Source organism: Mytilus edulis, chromosome 9 (assembly GCF_963676685.1).
Source record: "Mytilus edulis chromosome 9, xbMytEdul2.2, whole genome shotgun sequence".
NCBI classification, from domain to species: Eukaryota; Metazoa; Mollusca; class Bivalvia; order Mytilida; family Mytilidae; genus Mytilus; species Mytilus edulis.
In genome coordinates, this window is record NC_092352.1 from 60,107,013 (window position 1) to 60,130,137 (window position 23,125).

Here is a 23,125-nt window from a genome sequence, read left to right on the forward strand (position 1 = left end):
CCACATCAACAAACAACAACTACCGAACATCAGGTTCCTGACTTTGGAAAGGTTGAATGTTTTAATAGGTATTGAATATTTCCCTCTAGATTGTGTTGCAGTCTGATGTTCCCCTCTAGATGTCTGGTGGTAATTTGTGTTGAAGACTGAATGTTACCATCTAGATGTCTTCTGGTTATGTGTGTTGTAGACTGAATGTTACCCTCTAGGTGTCTTCTGGATATTTGTGTTGAAGACTGAATGTTACCCTCTAGATGTCTTCTGGTTATTTGTGTTGAAGACTGAATGTTACCCTCTAGATGTCTTCTGGTTATTTGTGTTGTAGACTGAATGTGACCCTCTAGATGTCTGGTGGTAATTTTTGTTGAAGACTGAATGTTACCCTCTAGATGTCTTCTGGTTATTTGTGTTGAAGACTGAATGTTACCCTCTAGATTCTTCTTGTTATTGGTGTTGAAGACTGAATGTTACCCTCTAGATGTCTTTTTGTTATTGGTGTAGAAGACTGAATGTTACCCTCTAGATGTCTTTTTGTTATTGGTGTAGAAGACTGAATGTTACCCTCTAGATGTCTTTTTGTTATTGGTGTTGAAGACTGAATGTTACCCTCTAGATGTCTTTTTGTTATTGGTGTAGAAGACTGAATGTTACCATCTAGATGTCTTTTTGTTATTGGTGTTGAAGACTGAATGTTTCCCTCTAGATGTCTTTTTGTTATTGGTGTTGTAGACTGAATGTTACCCTCTAGATGTCTTCTGGTTATTTGTGTTGTAGACTGAATGTTAACCCTCTAGATTCTTCTTGTTATTGGTGTTGAAGACTGAATGTTACCCTCTAGATGCCTTCTGGTTATTTGTGTTGAAGACTGAATGTTACCATCTAGATGTCTTTTTGTTATTGGTGTTGTAGACTGAATGTGACCATCTAGATGTCTTCTGGTTATTTGTGTTGAAGACTGAATGTTACCCTCTAGATGTCTTCTGGTTATTTGTGTTGTAGACTGAATGTTAACCCTCTAGATGTCTTTTGGTTATCTGTGTTGTAGACTGAATGTGACCCTCTAGATGTCTGGTGGTAATTTTTGTTGAAGACTGAATGTAACCATCTAGATGTCATCTGGTTATTTGTGTTGTAGGTTGCACTTTGTAAATACAGCTGTTTCTCAAAACACGCCTCTTTTGGGGAGTAATTGAATATTCATAGAAAATTCATTTTGTTTACATACTGGTTCCCAGTGTCTGTTATGCTCTCTGTGTTCCATATCGCAGAGACAGAACTTGGGAATGTTACCAGTAAATAAACACGTGCATATTGTTTACATTGAAATCTGTGGTAACCTTTCATTCGAGGTAAGGGTAGTTAAGAAAATTAGTGTAAGTTTAAACTGTGAGAAGTTCAGGGCATATAAACGTTGAAAATATGCCGCACAGCCCTATATTTTGACCTTTGAAAAAAATTGTGGTGCATATGAACTTTCAATTCTAGGATAAGATTTTTTTTAAAACTTCATAGTAAAAGTGGTACAGTTTTAGCCGTAAAAGGAGTTCCTATGGGAAATTGCATTGTCAATATTTACAGAAATGCAACCTATATAGGGTGAAAAAGGGGAACATTCAGAATTTAACCAAATTTGCTTTATTTCGCAGATTTTAAAGAAATTAACTCAAATAAGAAGTTTTATAAATATTTAATGAAGATTGATATAATCCTGGGCCTTAAATATGATGACTCAGCATAAATTCACAGTTTACAGTATGCATAGTTTACTTAAAGTCCTGGATACAAAATTAAATCATAATATTTGCATATTTGTAAGTTAAATTGTTAAGAAGTGCTTATATTTACTCTTCGCAGTCATTGAAACTCATAGATCCTTCCTGAATATTATTTATGGGGTATTTGTGTCCTTTCGATAACCCAAAAGTAAGCCGCAACACCTAAATCTGCTTTTTTGTCACCACGGCATAATAAATACAAGCTAGAAAAACAAAAATATCTCAAGAAAACTTACAATAGTGTGTTCTATCCTGAATATGTACTAAATATTCCAAATTGCTAGAAACAGCAGAATTATTTAGGAAATTTGAGGCCCCAGGGGCAAGAAACATAGAAAATTGGCTACCCCTGGGTCATAAAACAAATAATGTAACTTGTAAATGCTATGATTTTAAAGTTCTTGATATAGAAAACAATAACTATGCTTGGAAGTTATGCAAAAATCAAATGTTAGCAGTCATCTCTACAACATTTTAAGTGAATTTATATCTCAGACTGGTATCTGCATACATACAACTATTGCAAATATGGCTTTGTTTGAACACTTCTAGTATATATAGTAGCTAAATTGTGTCAGATATATAGTTAAAGATGATACTGTCGTGACAAGAATTCTAAATTGACCATTTGAGGCAGAAAATGTGTTCTTTAATTGACAAATAGGCATATAGTAAGATGTGGACTGGAGATAGAGGCTGGATTGAATACTTTATATAATCTTGAATGTTGTAATGATTGACTGCTAAACATTACATTTATGATATTCTGATATGCTTTCAATATGTTATCAAAACAGTTTTTAACAGGTTCTAGGAATTTTTTATCAGAAAATATGCAAATAGGGTAAGCTGGCAATAATTAAAGTCTTGTTTTCAAATTCTTTAAAAAAATTGAAACAGGGGAGGGGGTATAAAATGTATAGTAAAGAAAAACTTAGAGTATACACAGTGATTTCTTTAAGACTTTAATTCTGATAAATGAGTATTAATGTGAGAAAAACTGATTTTAGAGAGTTTTCTATTTGAATAAATGTCTATAGGTTGCACTTTGTAAATACAGCTGTTTCTCAAAACACGCCTCTTTTTGGGTTATTTGTATTGTAGACTGAATGTTACCATCTAGATGTCTTCTGGTTATTTGTGTTGTAGATTGAATGTTACCATCTAGATGTCTTCTGGATATTTGTGTTGTAGACTGAATGTTACCATCTAGATGTCTTCTGGTTATTTGTATTGTAGACTGAATGTGACCCTCTAGATGTCTTCTGGTTATTTGTGTTGTAGACTGAATGTGACCCTCTATATGTCTTCTGGTTATTTGTATTGTAGACTGAATGTTACCATCTAGATGTCTTCTGGTTATTTGTGTTGTAGATTGAATGTTACCATCTAGATGTCTTCTGGATATTTGTGTTGTAGACTGAATGTTACAATCTAGATGTCTTCTGGTTATTTGTATTGTAGACTGAATGTGACCCTCTATATGTCTTCTGGTTATTTGTATTGTAGACTGAATGTTACCATCTAGATGTCTTCTGGTTATTTGTGTTGTAGATTGAATGTTACCATCTAGATGTCTTCTGGATATTTGTGTTGTAGACTGAATGTTACCATCTAGATGTCATCTGGTTATTTGTGATGAAGACTGAATGCAACCTCTAAATGTCTTCTGGTTATCTGTGTTGAAGACTGAATGTTATCCTCTAGGTGTCTTCTGGTTATCTGTGTTGTAGACTGAATGTTACCCTCTAGATGTCTTCTGGTTATTTGTGTTGTAGACTGAATGTTAACCCTGTAGATGTCTTCTGATTATTTGTGTTGAAGACTGAATGTTACCCTCTAGATATCTTATGAAAGACTGTTTCCATATAGATATCATGTCATCTGGTATTTTGTGTTGTAGACTGAATGTTACCCTTTAGATGCCTTCTGGTTATTTGAGTTGAAGACTGAATATTACCCTCTAGATGTCTTCTGGTTATTGGTGTTGAAGACTGAATGTTACCCTCTAGATGTCTTTTGGTTATTGGTGTTAAAGACTGAATGTTACCCTCTAGATTCTTCTAGTTATATGTGATGAAAACTTAATGTAACCCTCTAAATTCTTCTAGTTATATGTGATGAAGACTGAATGTTACCCTCTAGATGTCTTTTTGTAATTGGTGATTAAGATTGAATTTTACCCTCTAGATTCTTCTAGTTTGATGTGTTGAAGACTGAATTTGTTGTTTACAAAATATTGAATTTAGAAATACTTAGGCTTTTCTACCTCAGGCATAGATTACCTTAGCTGTATTTGGCAACACTTTTAGGGATTTTGTATCGCAATGCTCTTCAACTTCGTACTTTATTTGGCTTTTTTCAACTTTTTTGGATTCGAGCGTCACTGATGAGTCTTTTGTAGACGAAACGCGCGTCTGGCGTATATATAAAATTTAGTCCTGGAATCTATGATGAGTTTATTTACAATCACTGGGTCGATGCCACTGCTGGTGGAGATTTATTTCCCCGAGGGTATCACAAGCCCAGTAGTCAGCACTTTTTGTGCTGACATGAATTATCATTGATATTGTTATATTTATGAATTAACTGTTTACAAAATATTGATTTTTTAGAAATACTAAGGCTTTTCTACCTCAGGCATAGATTACCTTAGCTGTATTTGGCAACACTTCGGTGTTGACATGAATATCAATAATGTGGTCATTTTTATAAATTTCCTGTTTACAAAAGTTTGAATTTTTCGAAAAACTAAGGATTTTCTTATCACAGGCATAGATTACCTTAGCCGTATTTGGCACAACCTTTTGGAATTTTGGATCCTCAATGCTCTTCAACTTTGTATTTGTTTGGCTTTAAAATATTTTGATATGAGCATCACTGATGAGTCTTATGTAGACGAAACGCGCGACTGGCGTACTGAATTATAATCCTGGTACCTTTGATAACTATTAGGAATTTTGGATCTCAATGCTCTTCAACTTCGTACTTTATTGGTGATGAAGACTAAGTATTACCATCTAGATTCTTCTAGTTATATGTGATGAAGACTGAATGTTACCCTCTAGATGTCTTTTTGTTATTGGTGTTGAAGACTGAATGTTACCCTCTAGATGTCTTTTTGTTATTGGTGTAGAAGACTGAATGTTACCCTCTAGATGTCTTTTTGTTATTGGTGTTAAAGACTGAATGTTACCATCTAGATGTCTTTTTGTTATTGGTGTAGAAGACTGAATGTTACCCTCTAGATGTCTTTTTGTTATTGGTGTTGAAGACTGAATGTTACCCTCTAGATTCTTCTTGTTATTGGTGTAGAAGACTGAATGTTACCCTCTAGATGTCTTTTTGTTATTGGTGTAGAAGACTGAATGTTACCCTCTAGATGTCTTTTTGTTATTGGTGTTGAAGACTGAATGTTACCCTCTAGATTCTTCTTGTTATTGGTGTAGAAGACTGAATGTTACCCTCTAGATGTCTTTTTGTTATTGGTGTAGAAGACTGAATGTTACCCTCTAGATGTCTTTTTGTTATTGGTGTTGAAGACTGAATGTTACCCTCTAGATGTCTTTTTGTTATTGGTGTAGAAGACTGAATGTTACCCTCTATATGTCTTTTTGTTATTGGTGTTGAAGACTGAATGGTACCCTCTAGATTCTTCTTGTTATTGGTGTAGAAGACTGAATGTTACCCTCTAGATGTCTTTTTTTTATTGGTGTAGAAGACTGAATGTTACCCTCTAGATGTCTTTTTGTTATTGGTGTAGAAGACTGAATGTTACCCTCTAGATTCTTCTTGTTATTGGTGTAGAAGACTGAATGTTACCCTCTAGATGTCTTTTTGTTATTGGTGTAGAAGACTGAATGTTACCCTCTAGATGTTTTTTTGTTATTGGTGTAGAAGACTGAATGTTACCCTCTAGATGTCTTTTTGTTATTGGTGTTGAAGACTGAATGTTACCCTCTAGATGTCTTTTTGTTATTGGTGTTGTAGACTGAATGTTACCCTCTAGATGTCTTCTGGTTATTTGTGTTGTAGACTGAATGTTAACCCTCTAGATTCTTCTTGTTATTGGTGTTGAAGACTGAATGTTACCCTCTAGATGTCTTTTTGTTATTGGTGTAGAAGACTGAATGTTACCCTCTAGATGTCTTTTTGTTATTGGTGTTGAAGACTGAATGTTACCCTCTAGATTCTTCTTGTTATTGGTGTAGAAGACTGAATGTTACCCTCTAGATGTCTTTTTGTTATTGGTGTAGAAGACTGAATGTTACCCTCTAGATTCTTCTTGTTATATGCGACGAAGACTGAATGTTACCCTCAAGATGTCTTCTAGTGATTATGGTTTTCAATGTAATAGAAACAAATACTAAACAGTGGCAAAAATCATCATACAAGAGCAATAAATCTTATGAGGAGTTTTAGGACATGAGATTTATTTGTAAGTCTTGTCTTGCTGATCACTTTTGCGTTAATAGAAGGTTCAATGATACATGTATTACATAAATTCATACAAGATAGCACACAATGTAATGATAGTCTGATCTGCTTTAATGACCGTTGATTTGATTTGAAAGTCTTGATATTTTTTTTTACCAAAAATTTCCTGTAAACATTTCTAAAACCTATGACAATGAGGTCAAGGTCGAAAAATCCTGTTAGATAGATAAACATATACACGTAGCAATCTTCTATACACCAAATATTGTGGATCTAAGACAGTATTTAAAAAAAAACAGACCAAACTAACAATGACGAATGAACTATGAAAATGAAGTCAAGGTTAGATAAAACTTTCTAGACTGACATGTACCCTTTACAATCATTCGAAGATCCATACACTAAGTATAGCTGACCAATTGCTATTAGTACTTGAAAAACAGACTAAAAACCCCCAACAAATGCATTGATCATTTAAACCATGCAAATGAAGCTGAGGTCAGATAAAACCTGTCAAATTGACATGTACTCCTTACAATCATTCCATATACCACATGTAGTTATCGACAGCATTAACAGTGATCACTGATTCTTATAATGAGGTCAAGGTCATGGGAACTCTGTTTGGGGCACACATGGCCTTGCAAGAAACCATTTTCCAAACAGCCATCTTAAAGGAGACGGTAGAATGAAGTCAAACCTTAAATTATACTATTTTTGTGGAGCCTGCGAGTTTCTGTTTGTCACAGGCATATGTCCATTGTCCTTGAAGTGATTTTATGGTTCAGTGACTTCTTGGAAATAAGTAAAGATTTTTAGTCATTCTTAATTTCTCTCTTAATATGAGTTATAGGATAACTGCATTTGGTATGTGCCCTTCTTGCAAGTTTTTTGTTATGCCTGTCAGACAGTTTTCGATTGACATTGACCTCATTTTTTGGATCAGTGAACTAATTCACAAGGTTAAGTTTTTGCGGCCAAGTCCTTTTCTCAGATACTTTAAGGATCTTTAAGCAAAACATTTACTATATTTGGTGTATGGATTCATCAATGACTGTAAGGTGGACATTTCCAACTGGCAGTTGGCATCTGTCCTTGACCTCATTTTCATGGTTCAGTGGTTATAGTAAAGTATTTGTGTTTTGGTCGAATACTGTATGCAATAGCTCTACTATATTCGGTGTATGAAAATATTTTACATGACATGTCACGGTTTGTCATTTTCACCTTGACATGTACATCATAAGACATAAAGCTTTATTTAGAGTCGGTATAAGCAAGCAATTACAAACATATAAGCTCTGAAGAGCTTTTAAAACCGACATAAATATACATAAAAGTATATACATAAAAGTACATCATATAATTATAGAAAACCAGGTTTGTGTTCCTTTTTATACGACCGCAAAATTTGAAAAAAATTTCGTCGTATATTGCTATCACGTTGGCGTCGTCGTCGTCGTCGTCTGCGTCGTCGTCGTCGTCGTCGTCTGCGTCGTCGTCGTCGTCGTCGTCGTCTGCGTCGTCGTCGTCGTCGTCGTCGTCGTCGTCGTCTGCGTCGTCGTCGTCGTCGTCGTCCGAATACTTTTAGTTTTCGCACTCTAACTTTAGTAAAAGTAAATGGAAATCTATGAAATTTTAACACAAGGTTTATGAGCACAAAAGGAAGGTTGGTATTGATTTTGGTAGTTTTGGTCCCAACATTTTAGGAATTAGGGGCCAAAAAGGGCCCAAATAAGCATTTTCTTGGTTTTCGCACTATAACTTTAGTTTAAGTTAATAGAAATCTATGAAATTTTGACACAAGGTTTATGACCACAAAAGAACGGTTGGGATTGATTTTTGGGAGTTTTGGTTTCAACAGTTTAGGAATTAGGGGCCAAAAAAGGGCCCAAATAAGCATTATTCTTGGTTTTCGCACAATAACTTTAGTTTAAGTAAATAGAAATCAATGAAATTTAAACACAATGTTAATGACTACAAAAGGAAGGTTGGTATTGATTTTGGGAGATTAGGTCCCAACAGTTTAGGAATTAGGGGCCAAAAAGGGACCCAAATAAGCATTTTTCTTGGTTTTCGCACCATAACGTTAGTATAAGTAAATAGAAATCTATGAAATTTAAACACAAGGTTTATGACCATAAAAGGAAGGTTGGTATTGTTTTTGGGAGTTTTGGTCCCAACAGAATAAGGGGCCCAAAGGGTCCAAAATTAAACTTTGTTTGATTTCATCAAAATTGAATAATTGGGGTTCTTTCATATGCCGAATCTAACTGTCATGACTGTGTATGTAGATTCTTAACTTTTGGTCCCATTTTCAAATTGGTCTACATTAAGGTCCAAAGGGTCCAAAAGTAAACTTAGTTTGATTTTGACAAAAAATGAATCAGTTAGGTTCTTTGATATGCTGAATCTAAAAATCTACTTAGATTCTTGATTATTGGCCCAGTTTTCAAGTTGGTCCAAATCGGGGTCCAAAATTAAACTTTGTTTGATTTCATCAAAAATTGAATAAATGGGGTTCTTTGATATACCAAATCTAACTGTGTATGTAGATTCTTCATTTTTGGTCCTGTTTTCAAATTGGTCTACACTAAAGTCCAAAGGGTCCAAAATTAAACTTAGTCTGATTTTAACAAAAATTGAAATCTTGGGGTTCTTTGATATGCTGAATCCAAAAATGTACTTAGATTCTTTATTATGGACCCAGTTTTCAAGTTGGTCCAAATCAGGATCTAAAATTATTATATTAAGTATTGTGCAATAGCAAGTCTTTTCAATTGCACAGTATTGCGCAATGGCAAGAAATATCTAATTGCACAATATTGTGAAACAGCAATTTTTTTTTTAATTAGAGTTATCTTTCTTTGTCCAGAATAGTAAGCAAGAAATATCTAATTGCAAAATATTGTGCAATAGCAAGATTTTTTTTTAATTGGAGTTATCTTTCTTTGTCCAGAATCAACTTAAATCTTTGTTATATACAATAGACAATGTATATTCACTTTTTACTACCAACTGATAAATTAAAATAATCTTTACCATTCAGTGATAACAAGCAGTTTTTTTTACATCTTAATATTTTATGATGTATTTAAATGAGTAGTTATAATATTGTTGCAAACTCCATTAGAAATTTTAATTGAGATTAGTTTTGGAATAAGGGAAAGGGGGATGTGATTAAAAAAATTGGGTTCAATTTTTCTCATTTGAAATTTCATAAATAAAAAAGAAAATTTCTTCAAACATTTTTTTGAGAGGATTAATATTCAACAGCATAGTGAATTGCTCTAAGAGAAAACAAAAATTTTAAGTTCATTAGAACACATTCATTCTGTGTCAGAAACCTATGCTGTGTCAACTATTTAATCACAATCCAAATTTAGAGCTGAATCCAGCTTGAATGTTGTGTCCATACTTGCCCCAACCGTTCAGGGTTCAACCTCTGCGGTCGTATAAAGCTACGCCCTGCAGAGCATCTGGTTACTTTTAGAAGTATGCCTCCTCTCCAAACACACACGTTTTTTAGTCTTATCCCACAGGATTGAAAGAGTTTACATACAATATACTGCATGAATATATATATACGACAAGATCGTTATGGTATTCTATTTGTGATATTTGAATTTTGGTGATTAGTCGGATCGAGAAAACTGGTTCACGGTCCATGTGAGCATTCATTCACGGGACCGGTTTAATTGTGTTGGAAAAAATTTAGCCGGTAGAAAATTATAGTTTTTAACAAAAAGGACACAGTATTACAAGACTGACATCGATGAGTATGTTTGGGGGAAGTGTCCCTTTGAATTTAATTTTCATATTTAAGTGCAACGCTGTTAGCATCGGCAATCTTACCCAATCTAGCTCTTTTTTATTTAAGAATTGAATGCTGCTTTTTGTAAATTTATTGGGGTGTAAAAGCGTTGACCGAAGTACATTTTGTATGAAGCGCGGAAGCGCTTCATACTAAAAATGTGCGCACGGTCAACGCTTTTACAACCCTATAAAGTTACAAAAAGAAGCATTCAATACTTATAATTACATTTTTTTAGCTAGAATCACGAAAACACGATTTTTATCAAGTTTTCATTTAATTTACCTGTGCACTTTATTGTGGGACCTCGTGTCATCATGAATGATACATGTTATTGTCTAATACAATTGTTTCAGGAATAGCACGAGATGTGCAGTTGGCCAATCAGAATAACGTATTATAATGAAACATACATCTAATGTAATTATTTTTATTTAAAGTTTTATGATTAAAATTATTATTATACCAACTATATCACTTGTAAAATAAAACCAACCTAAATGTAGGCATACATTTATGGGAAACCCCAAACATTACCCTAACCCATACACAGGCACTTGTTTCTATCCAAAAAATACACCTTATCGCTATTTGTCCGCCATTGCTGGATATCACACAGGTTCTCGTAAAATGTTGACGTCATAAAACAAAATATCTGACGCCACAATGGAAAAGTGATTGTTGTTGACGTCAAAAGTTCAAGCGGCCGGGTCAGCCGGGATTAGCGATAAGGTATATAGGTGGAAGAACACAACTGACGTATTAGAAGGATGCAATACACCTTATCGCTAATCCCCGGCTGACCCAGCCGCTTGAACTTTTGACGCATACAACAATCACTTTTTCATTGTGGCGTCAGCTATTTTGTTTTATGACGTCATAATTTTACGGGAACCTGTTTGATATCCAGTAATGGCGGACAAATAGCAATAAGGTGTATTCAACATCAGTCCCTGTTGACTCAGGAGTACCACAGGGCTCAGTCCTTGGGCCAAGCCTCTTTCTATATTACATCAACGACCTTCAAGAAGATTTAAATGCTACAGTTCACCTGTTTGCAGATGATACCATCGCCTACCTGACAATAACATCAAAAGACAGCGAAAAATATTACAAGAAGACATTGATAAATTAGCTGAATGGGAACAATTTCGGTACCTCGAATGACCGAATAACACTGTTATTATCCGAAGATAACACTTGTAATGACTGAATAACACTTTAAATTTTATTATTAGCAAAAATTGGTGACTTTTAAACATTGATTATTAAATAATAGTATATTATCGATGTATTTTATAACTCATAAATGATTTATAGAAGGCACATAAGTTTATAAAAAAAATTTAAAATTTAGTGTGTACATCTAATATGGTGACCACGGAAATCACAGTGGCCGCCATGTTCAATGTATCCACTAAATTTACTGTGCACTTGTTTTCACACCAATGCAGACCATGTGACCTGTACATGTGTTCATGCTTTGTTTAAAAGGATCTGACAATGCTATGTTTTACCTTCTGTAATACAGACTTTGCAGGACCCTCTAGATCAAGTTGATCTGGTTTTGTTGTAATGAATAAAACACACCTTAAAAAATCATATGCAGGAATGTCATTAGCTCATAATTACAATTATTGCTATTTAACGAAATTTTCCTCTGATCTTGCTGACTGATAGATCATACATTTTTAGTTTTCTTTCTCAGCAAAGTCTATTGATATGAAAAATTATTGCTAGAAACTAAGGACACATGTACCACTTGTGACTTGTCATGAAATTAACAATGTCGTCTTAGATAAAAATTAAAATAGCAATAAGCAGATTATAATTTGTCATCTCAACTTGTTTGCTTTTCTCTCTTTCGCCGTACCGGCTCTTAAGGGAGAAAATCAATCTCCTTGAGTTGATCAACAATAGTCATAAAAACAGAATGGAATATTGTTAGATCTTTGTATTTAAATCAGATTGATCCCCCACTTTGACAAGTTTGACGTTTGGAATGAAAGTTGATAGCTTTACCATGATGACCATGATGACAATGTGTTCCATTTCAGTTCCATCAAAACATACAATCAATATTTAAGATAAGCTATGATCATGATGATTGATCAAATTCAAGTTTTGGTCTTCGACTTGTAATGGCAATTAATGAGTTGAAGATACAAATTAAAGTTACTGATATTACATGTATTAGGGGTAAATGGAAGTCGGAGAAGTTCTTTTATAGATTCATGTTTAGCAGAACTATGAATATCGAAGACCCATTGGTGGCCTTCGGCTGTTGTTTGCTCTTTGGTCGGGTTGTTGTCTCTTTGACATATTTCCCATTTCCATTCTCAATTTTATGTATTCTTTTTCAGATAAAGGAATGTAACAGCAGAAGATGACAACCAAAATTTTACAGAAGTTAAGACCTCTTGACTTCCCAGAATGCTCTAAGCAGGCTATCAACTATCTAGTTTCCTGTTTCTCATCAGATGACCATGGATCTTTACCTGGGTTATCAGGGACACCAGAAAATTTGGCACAGGACGTTGCTAGAGATTATATTTTATTTACATCTCAGAACCAAAGAGGCCATAGAGTAAGCTGTACACATATCTTTAGCTCCTTCTCGCTGTTCATCTGACATTGGCAAAGATGCAATTGTTTATTATGCATGTTATGATATTGATTCATGTAAATTTTATTCTATTGCAAAAAAAATGTTTTTTAGATTTATTAGAAGAGTCATCTTAACCCAGAGGCGACTAAAAGGAGGGGAGGGGGTGGAGGCTTTGAAGCTTTGAAACATAATTAACTGTTATAAAAAAAAGAAGATGTGGTATGATTGCCAATGAGACAACTCTCCATAAGAGACCAAATGACACAGAAATTAACAACTGTAGGTCATTGTACGGATTTTGAATGTCTTAAGAATTGTGTTATGTTTTAAAATTGCAAATCATATGGGGAATGTGGTATTAATGTCTGAATGTTATTGAGAAAACTATCCATAAATGATAAAGATAAACACTTCCAGGAAAGAAATTTTTCTACTTGTCTGTAATCCTCTTTGATGGTTTTGTATATATTCCTGAGGCCTGACCTCAAACATGCTTCAATATATAACATTAACACATTCAAAGGTATACAATTTATAGAACAAATGAACATGTACATGTAAAACAAAACAAAAATGAAATTCCATTCAGGAAAACTTGAAAAGCTTTTTAATAGAAATATTATGAAGAGATATTCATGAGTTTCTGATAATCATGATAATCACATTTAGTTTACTTCAAAAGTTTTATCGTGTATATATTATGTACGTATATTTCAGAGATTAAATGCCATACAAGAATTACATATGTTAGAGATGTTATCTACAGCGATTGATGAAATCTCCCAAGGATCCAGATATAAATTATTTAATGTTATATTTGGTGGTAAACATGAACCAGTCAAGACAAGTTTACTGACAAAATTAGTATCATTAGCTCTGTCTGTCAGATGTGGAGCTGTCCTTGACTGTGCTGCCCTCTGGATGCAGGTAATTTACAATGTATTAATAGAAGAGTGACATTACTAAAAGTATATAACATCTTTATCACCAATCATCCTCAAAATCCATGAAACATTTGCTATTAAATGTTATGTAAATACCAATCAATCAACCTATTATTAGCAAAGATTAAAAAAACCTCCTGTTTTGAAACGAACTGACAATACTTTGGCTAAAAATAATAAAAAGGCAAACAACAGTCTACAAAACACAACATAGAAAATAAGACTGAGCAACACAAACTCTTTTTAAATCTGAAATTGATCTCAGGTGCGCAGAGGGGTCAGAAGATCCTGTATTGGTCATGTAAGTACAAACCATTTTCATTGGTGAATAATTGGTGACTCAAAATGCATGAAATGTGAAAGGGAGAAATTGATATTTGGGAAATTCTGCACAATTTTGAAAGAATTCTTGTTGGGATTTGGTCCCTTTACCAAACCCTAAGGATTGCAAGATAAATCCTTACCAGAAGCTGATAACATGTATGTGTTTGACAAATATTGCAATAGTTCTGTAATCAACAGCTTTTAGCCTTATTTCTATCATTGTTTATAATGTTCATAGTACTGTGAATTCAGTATTATTTGTGGGATACCAATTTTAGTGGATTTCGTGGGTACAGACGAACCACGAAATTATTAAAATGTTCAACAAACAACACGTTTTCTATTATAAGTTATATGGTTTGCTACTGACCCCCTACGGATCCATAGAGGGTTAGTAAAATCTATGGATCTGTAGGGGTCAGTATTTAACCGTATTACGAATTTATTGCATGCTGGACTTTTTCTGCTGCGTTTTGTTGAAAAAAACAATGTAACACAACAACATTAATAGATGACGTCACCATTAACGCGTCATGAACCCTCTATGAAATTAACTAACCCCCTACGGTCTCATAGGGGGTCACCACGTGACGGCATTAAACAAATCACAACATGATAATTTACCCGCTGTGTGAAAAAGGCTTGTATGCAGACTTTGGCAAAACAATGAAATTAGATATCCACGAACATGCATGTTTTCCTTAATTAGTTAAATGAATCCACTATAAAATAATTAATTGTAGGGTATAATATGATACACGTTGCTACATAATATACTTTTTTTTTCATAAGGAGCAAGGTTGCCATAGTGATGGAGTATGCAAACTTGCTCATAGTTTGGTAGAAGAATATTGTATGTTGTACCCCAGTGTCAGTGAAGCTTTCCATAGTCTACCAAAAGTATCTCCATTATTTACATGTAATTTTATATCAGCAGCCGTCACCATATTTTACTTTAATGGTAAGTTATATTCCAGTGAACCTTTAGATAAGTGTCTCCACATGAAATTAAGAAGGTGTGATATGATTGCCAATGTGACAACTCTATACCAGAGACCACATTACATAAAAATTAGCAACTATATGTCACCATATGGCCATCATCAATGAGCAGAACGCATACAGCATGCATGGAATGCATATAATTTTATGTCAGTAATAGTCACTTTCTTTGAACTAGAAAACTTACTCAGAAAAAATCTTTAAAAAACAGAAATATGATTAATAGCAATACAAGATTAACAATTACTGTAAACCAACTTAATTTTCACGGATACTTTATTTTGTAATTTGCCCTTTCTACCAATGTGTGGCCATTTCATTTAGCTATTTTCAAATTCACTTGATTTTTTTAGATAAGCAAAGTTCTTAGTTTAAAACTTTTTGTACAATTTATATTCTTGTTATTTTTGAACTAGCAAAAGTGAATCACTTGCAAAAAATTAGTTGGTTTACAGTACTTGTAAGTCTCATTACAAATACTGTCAATGGACTGTTTTATTAAGTAATTAATGCCCTTTAATGACTATTATAAATGTATTAAAATCAATCTTTAACTATGATCAAATTGATAAAAAACCTAACCTGACATAAAAAATTTAAAAAAAGTATGAGATGTGGTTTGATTGCCATTAGACGACTATCAACTAAAGACCAAAGGAACAAGGCTGTAGACTTCTACAAAGTATGTAACCTCCTTCAACAATGAGCAGAAAACATACTGTACTTTAAGCCATTAAACACCCTGGAATAAAAAAAGATTGAAACAATTTAGTAGAGATTTTCAGGATTCAGTAGAGATTCGCAGGAATCTAGCAGTATGATTTAGTTTAACATTATCAAACATCAAACAATTGTAGCAGATAGGAAAAAATATGGATATGGTTATTCATGTTATACTTTTAAAAGGATAATTGATAAACTAAATGTGGTAAGATTTTGACTAATGTACAATGTACATGCCACTAAGTCTAATTTTTATTGATTGACATATGAAGTATTTTGCTTACTAATTATTGTCCATTCGACTTCTATATATTTGCAGAAAAAAATTCTTAAAAATTCATTTTTATAAATTAATAATTTTTTCCTTGATGTATGTTAATATATGGTATATACGAACTCTGACTATGAATTTCATAATTTTTGGTCAATAATTAAAAAAGTTTCCCATTAGGTCCCTATGTTAATTTTATTTTTTGAAGTGTTGATTACCTGATGGAGTAAGTACAAGTAGTGTAACGGCCTTCAAGACCACAACAAAAACAACATACATGTGCTTTTAATGTTTGTTTATTTGTATCATGTGACTATACCAATTTGAATATTAAAGGACACCACTGAAAATGATCATCACTTTATAGTTTTGATTATTGATTTTATATCATTATATAAGTTAGCTTACTATACACAAGCTTTTCATGCTTTTCGCATTGTTAGTTGTAAAACAATACAAAGACGCTCTGGATACTTAAAAAACAGATTTAAGTAATATACATTCAGTTATTTATTAATGTGCAAAATGCACATCTTGGAAGCAAACAATTTAGGAAAATAAAAAAAAATGTTTTTATAGTTGGTAAATTCTGTCATAACTCATGTCCACTAACATAACATATGAAGGTAAAAATATAAAACAATATTCATTTTCATATCCTTTCCCTATACAGTACTATTTTACTACATATAGTTTATACTATATCTAATATTTTTTAAAACAGAAAATGGAAATTGCAGTTTCTTATCATAGATAGAACAATTATTACAATCACATGACATGAAATCTAAGTTTGATTGATGGTCAGTAGATGTCATCTTAACATTTAAATATGCAAAGTCACATGGTACAAATAAACAAACATTAAAAGCACATGTATGTTGTTTTTGTTTTGTTTGGAAGGCCGTTACACTACTTATACTTACTCCATCAAGTAATCAACACTTCATAAAATAAAATTAACATAGAAACCTAATGGGAAACTTTTTTAATTATTGATCCAAAATTATGAAATTAATAGTCAGAGTTCGTACATATCATATATTAACATACATCAAGGAAAAAAATATTGATTTATAAAAATGAATTTTTAAGAATTTTTTTCTGCAAATATATAGAAGTCAAATGGACAATAAATACAGTTTAAAATTTAGAATGGAAATGGGGAATGTTTCAAAGAGACAAAAACCCAGCAAAGAAGCAGAAGGCCACCAATGTGTCTTCAACATAGCAAGAAAACCCCGTACCTGGAGGCAGACTAAAATTGGCCTTGAGTTAAAATGGACAGCAGGCGCGGATCCAGAGGGGGGTTCCGGGGGTTGGAACCCCCCCTTTTTTTTGGACGATCAATGCATTTGAATGGGAACATGTAGTTGGAACCCCCCTTTGTCCTGGCTTAGGAACCCCCCTTTTTAAAATGGCTGGATCCGCCCCTGGACAGCATACTAAACTTCAAAACATATAAATGAACTAAAATAAAAAAACATGCAAGAGGAACAAAGGCCAGAGTACAGTTAAATTATATTTCTATTTTTTAGATAATCACAACATTCCACCATTAGGACTATTAGATGCCATAACAGATTGGATTTCATCAGATTCTTGTTTGTGTTTTGAATCAGTCAGACTTGTCAGAATCCAGTCAAGTTTCTCTTGTCCAGTTTTTGGTCTATTCCGCTGGTGCATTCTGGGTCATTTAGTGACTGCTTGTAACCATGACAAAAAAATTGACATGGAAACGTCAACAAAGACATTTGCCTTACTTTCAAAACTTCATTTGTGTATTCTCCAAAATTTACAAGCTTACAAAAGCATGGAACTCAATCAGATTTTGTTTCACTTACAAGACTTTATTAGCATTGCCACTGCAGTGAGACAATGTTGTCAGAACTGGAAAATAAGTGAAGATAATTTTTACATGTTGATAGAAAGAATTGGTCAAGTTTTACAGGTTGCCATAGTAACAGAGAGTTTAAAAATAGATCAAGGTAATTTTATTAAAAGATAAGTAATTTTGTTTAATTTAACCTTTTTGTATTGTTTTTAAATTTGTACATATCCTTCACACATGTCATAGCATAATGTCTTTTGCATGTCAAGAATCATAATAATGGTATCAAGTCTTCTTCTGGATTCTTAAAAAATTGTTATGAACTCAAATTTATAAGATATTTTAGAACTTATTCAGTGGATAGGTGTCATATTTTCACAATACCATCAAGTTTACATGTTTAGTTGTAACAGCGTTTAAAATAACTCAATCAAAAAATAAGTATAACTCTTCCCTACAAAAAGGTTTACAACTCAACAACGAGAAAAGCTAAAATAGTGAAAACTAACCATGATCTTCATTCAGTCACAGGAAATAACATATCACATTTTGGCAAAGTGTTTTCATTTAAATGAACAGACACTGTTTGGGAGTCCCTCAAAACCCACCTGCTGTACATCCACAAAAAGGATAGCAATTTTTCCTTTGAAAATCCAGTTAACAAGGGGAAATAACTCAATTGCTCTAAAAGGTGAGGACTACTCACGGTTTTCTTATGTTCATTATATTTATATATAATTGCATTAGATGTATGTTTCATTGTAATAAATCTGATTGGCTACACTGCAATCTTGCTTTATTCCTTAATCAACTTCATTACACAATAAAACTTATTATTCATGATGACACGAGGTTTCACAATAAAGTACACAGAGTAAATTCTATAAAAAACTGAAAAAAATCGTGTTTTAATGATCCTAGCTAAAAATGTAATTATAAGTATTGAATGCTTCTTTTTGTAACTTCATAGGGTTGTAAAAGTGTTGACTGTGCGCACATTTTTAGAATTTCATACAAAATGTACCTCGGTTAACGCTTTTACACCCCAATGAAGTTACAAAAAGAAGCATTCAATTCTTAAATACTCTCAGAATTTCAGTTAATATTTTTTGGTCTTTTTTCAGTGACAGGAACAGAAGGTTTGAAAGAATTATGCAGCATACTTCCACCAAATAGGTATTTATAAATTATAGTTTTATTGTTTAAAACAGACAAAAATAAATAAACGGCAGTCAGGCCAAATAAAATAATATGTGTGTTTCCTATAACATCTTTGAAAAAATAGGTTAGGTAGGTAGGGTTATTTTTTTTAATTTTACAATTTTTTCACAATGAGTCAATGGGAGAGAAATTCTGACTTTAACAGTGCTTATTGAAAAATGACCAAAAAACTTTAAGGTAGACTATTTCTAAGCTTAAAATATAGGGTAGGTAGATAGGAAACACACATATTTTTTTATTTGGCCTCAGTAGAAATCTTGTTTTTTGTGCATGTCTGCACCATATTAGTGTCTTAATAACTGTCACTCTTAATCTCATTTAATTTAAGAAAAATAAAGGTGATAAAAGAAAATATCACTAAACAGGAGAAATATATATTGGCCAAGGTGAATTGTTTATACATGTTATAAGGAGACGGTTTGATGGGGAGAGTCACAATTTTGTTGTAGATACTGTTTTGATCCTTCATTAAAAAAAGTTTATTTCCAAGTTTCATAATATTCAATGATGGTTTGAAAAAAAAATGTGGTATTTTATTTACTTCTGACTTTTTATACCAGTGGAAATAAAACATCTCAACAAGGGAAATAATTTTTATTCAGTTTAAATTTTAATACTAAATTTTTATCAGAAGTGAATTTCATGAAAGTCCCAAGGTAATTCTGTCAGAAAGGATTGAGACATTAAAATATTTTTGCAATATCATGGTCAAAATAATTGGTCTAATCCTTCAGACAAAGTATAAAGAAAAAATGTTAGAACTCATTTATTTTGCCCATTTCTATCCCTGCCAATCAAACCAAAGATTTAAAAATCAATTTTTGCATTTCTTTGACATATAAGGGACGACATCAAACGATAGATGTAGGATAAAAAACTGAAATCAAATAGTTTGGGGGTGGGGAGGTCAACATTGCTGCAAGTTTTGTTAATCTAAAATCGATTTTACATATATCCCTATTGGTCAATCAATTTTTCACAAATTAAGTTAAGACGGGGGGTGTGGGGGTCAGTGAAAAAACTATGTGGATTAAGTCTTTTATCCTTCATTGAACTTTTGATGTCGTCCCTAAGAAGGATAGAGCAAACACCTGGCTAGGAATTAAATAATAATGTGTCCAGGAAGTGTTATATATAAATTTGTAAGCTAGCACATTGAAAATCTGATTTTGTTTGTTCATCTGGTACAAGGGAGGGTATATTTCACCTATATATTAAAACATTGTTGTATTTGATGTGTAATATTTTAAAGTTGGTACCAAACACCTTGACTAAAATTAATCTGGCTCAATCAATTTTCATAAAATTTTGACAAAATATTTACTCTTTGACAAAGACATGAAAATTTAAAAAAGCTTAAACCAAACTGTACTGGAAAAATTCATTGAATAGTTTGACACACACAAATTTTGATCATTGAAACGCTTAATATTTCTTCAACAATAGAACATGATTCAAACGTTCAGCTGATTTTAAAGAGTTATCTCCCTTTAGTGTTATGTACCACCTTAAACATTGATCATGATCATGAACTTAATTTTGCCGATTATCACAAAGAAAAAAGATAGAATACAACTAATTTTGTATCTTGCTTGATGATAGTTTATCATTGTCTAGTGTACTTGTCATATGATCTAGTATTGCAGACGATTTTTGCTATACATTATCAACTAAAAGTACAAGAGCAAATGACTTGAACAGTAAGCAACAAATATGATCATAATACAATCTATACAAATAAAACAGTCAGAGCTCAGACATAAACAAGTTGGTTTTTGGTTTTGACTTACAGAAGTCAAAACATGTATTTATTATATATAAAAATTTATTTTTATTTTCAGACCTAATTAAGTCAGAAAATTACAGACTTGTTTAGGTCTATTTATGTTTAGGAAAAGTCTTTAATTTTTTGGTGGCCAAAGTGCACCACCACTTATGACATCATAAACCTTGTTCAAGATTTCACATGTAACTGAGCTATCTATGAGGGGGGGGGGGGGGGGGGCAATATCTTTTTATGTTAACCTGTTTTGGCCTATTTCAAGGTGTTGTTAACTGAGATCAATTTTAACTGTTATCTGTTTTCAACCCTGTTTGTTAACTGTTATCAGCATTTTTGCACTTTTTGTTAACTGTTTTTGCCAAAATTGAAGTGTTGTTAACATGTTAACGGAAACCCTATTGCTCCTCCTCATCTATATTTTATTATCTAATTGAAAATGTCTTCCTACCAAGATTATTTTTCTCATTTTGTGTGGTTAACAATTTTTGCATTGTAAAGTAAAACATTATCTCTGTTTTTTTAGGCTCTCATGATTATTTCTCTTTAATTCAATGTTGTCATAAAATCATGCTGATGCTTGACCTTTTAAAAAGTGCTTGGGTCTTGAAGATGACCAATTTTGGTAACTTATTGACTTTTAGTTAGGAGTCAATATTTTCAACTTTTTAATTCAGGTCAAATATTTCTTGCTTTACATTAGTTGAAGTCATAATTTGTCTTAAAAATCTAGAAACCTACAAATTTAGACCTCATGATTTAGACGTATTCATGTCTGAGCTCTGACTGTATAAGTCATGTTTAAATATGTTATAAATGAATGATTTGAAATTTTGTTTTCACAGACTACTCAAGATAATATACAACCACCATTCACAGAGAGGAAATCAACATTTTCAACCTATGGACACATCATGAACAATACAAACAAATATTCAAACTTTTGGTGCTTTTATCTTTTGACGAACAAATGGAATTGAGAGTATAACAATGCTTGTGTATGATCAGACTGATTTTGTCCCTCAAAATCAAGTATTGATGACTTGTCATGATTGGGTTATAGGTCTCGTGAGTCAATTGACAAAATATGCAAAGACAATTTCTTTGTAAGCTGAAAATATCAGGCAATATTCAAAAGTGCATAATACATTTTGTAAATAAATAAAAGATGCTATAACATTGAATATGAGTTCCCTGTAAGTTCATTCAAATAAATCAGGATTAAGATTTTGTTTGTCGGACCAGCATTTGGTCCACAAAAAACTTATCAGTGTGACACTTTTATAAAAAAAAGTTTTAACGGTCAAATACAACACAAAGAAAATACAATGTAAAATTGAGATTGGAAATGGGGAATGTGTCAAAGAGACAACAACCTGACCAAAGAGCAGTTGAAGGCCACAAATAGGTCTTCAATGCAGCCAGAAGCTCCAACATTTTGTTGTGCTTCAGATGGCCCATAAACAAAAATGTATACGGATTACCACCTTTTCTGTGGTTGGACATCCTGGTTACAAGTCAGTTAAGAGCAAGCTAAAGAAGTAAATCCAAGCTTTCAATCAGTACAATACCTGGAAAAAATTAAATGCTGAACATTTTCTTTACAGGACAATATCATCTTAAAAATAAACTTTCACCTTAAATTTCACAGATAACGTGTTTGTTTTTATTATTTTTTTTGCTCTTACCAAGTACCAGGATGTACAACTACAAAAAATTAACCTGTTGAAAGACTAGAGGCTCTTAAGAACCGATGTCGCTCAGCTTGGTCTATGTGCATATTAACAAAGGACACAGATGGATTCATGACAAAATTTTGTTTTGGTGATGGTGGTGTGTTTGTAGATCTTACTTTTACTAAACATTTTGCTACTAATAATTTTCTCTATCTATATAGACTTGGTCCTTTAGATACAGAGGAAAATATTTTGTAAAAATTTACCAAATTTACCAAATTAATGAAAATTGTTAAAAATTTACTATAAAGGGCAATGACTTCTTTAGGGGTCAACTGACCATTGTGGTCATGTTGACTTATTATTAGATCTTACTTTGCTGAACATTATTGCTGTTTACAGTTGTCCAATTCATCTGAAAATTTCATAGCAGATAGATATTGACTTGACCCATCAGATTTGATTTGCTGTAAATGCTTTGGTTTCAGTTATAAGCCAAAATCTAAATTTTACCCCTATGTTCTATTTTTAGCCATGGTGGCCATCTTGATTGGTTGGCTGGGTCACCACACACATTTTTTAAACTAGATACCCTAATAATGATTGTGGATAAATTTGACCCAGTAGTTTCAAATCAAGATTTTTGTAAAAGATTCCAAAAATTTACGAAAAATTGGTAAAAAATGACTATAAAGGGCAATAACTCCTTAAGGGGTCAA

General features: G+C 32.7%; 1 protein-coding gene across 2 annotated transcripts; it reads left to right on the forward strand.

Moving 5' to 3' along the window:
- Positions 1-9,864: 9,864 nt before the first annotated feature.
- On the forward strand, positions 9,865-21,914 carry LOC139488697 (integrator complex subunit 15-like). Of its 2 annotated transcripts, none has more exons than XM_071274510.1 (7): positions 9,865-9,991; positions 12,390-12,613; positions 13,352-13,561; positions 14,695-14,863; positions 17,437-17,886; positions 18,854-18,905; positions 21,576-21,914. In XM_071274510.1, the coding sequence occupies exons 2-7, from the start codon at positions 12,413-12,415 to the stop codon at positions 21,646-21,648; spliced, it is 1,155 nt and encodes a 384-aa protein (XP_071130611.1). In that variant the 5' UTR covers positions 9,865-9,991; positions 12,390-12,412; the 3' UTR covers positions 21,649-21,914. The 2 variants fall into 2 exon arrangements, with proteins under 2 accessions (XP_071130611.1, XP_071130612.1); XM_071274511.1 differs by having other exon boundaries at positions 9,866-9,933.
- Positions 21,915-23,125: the final 1,211 nt, after the last annotated feature.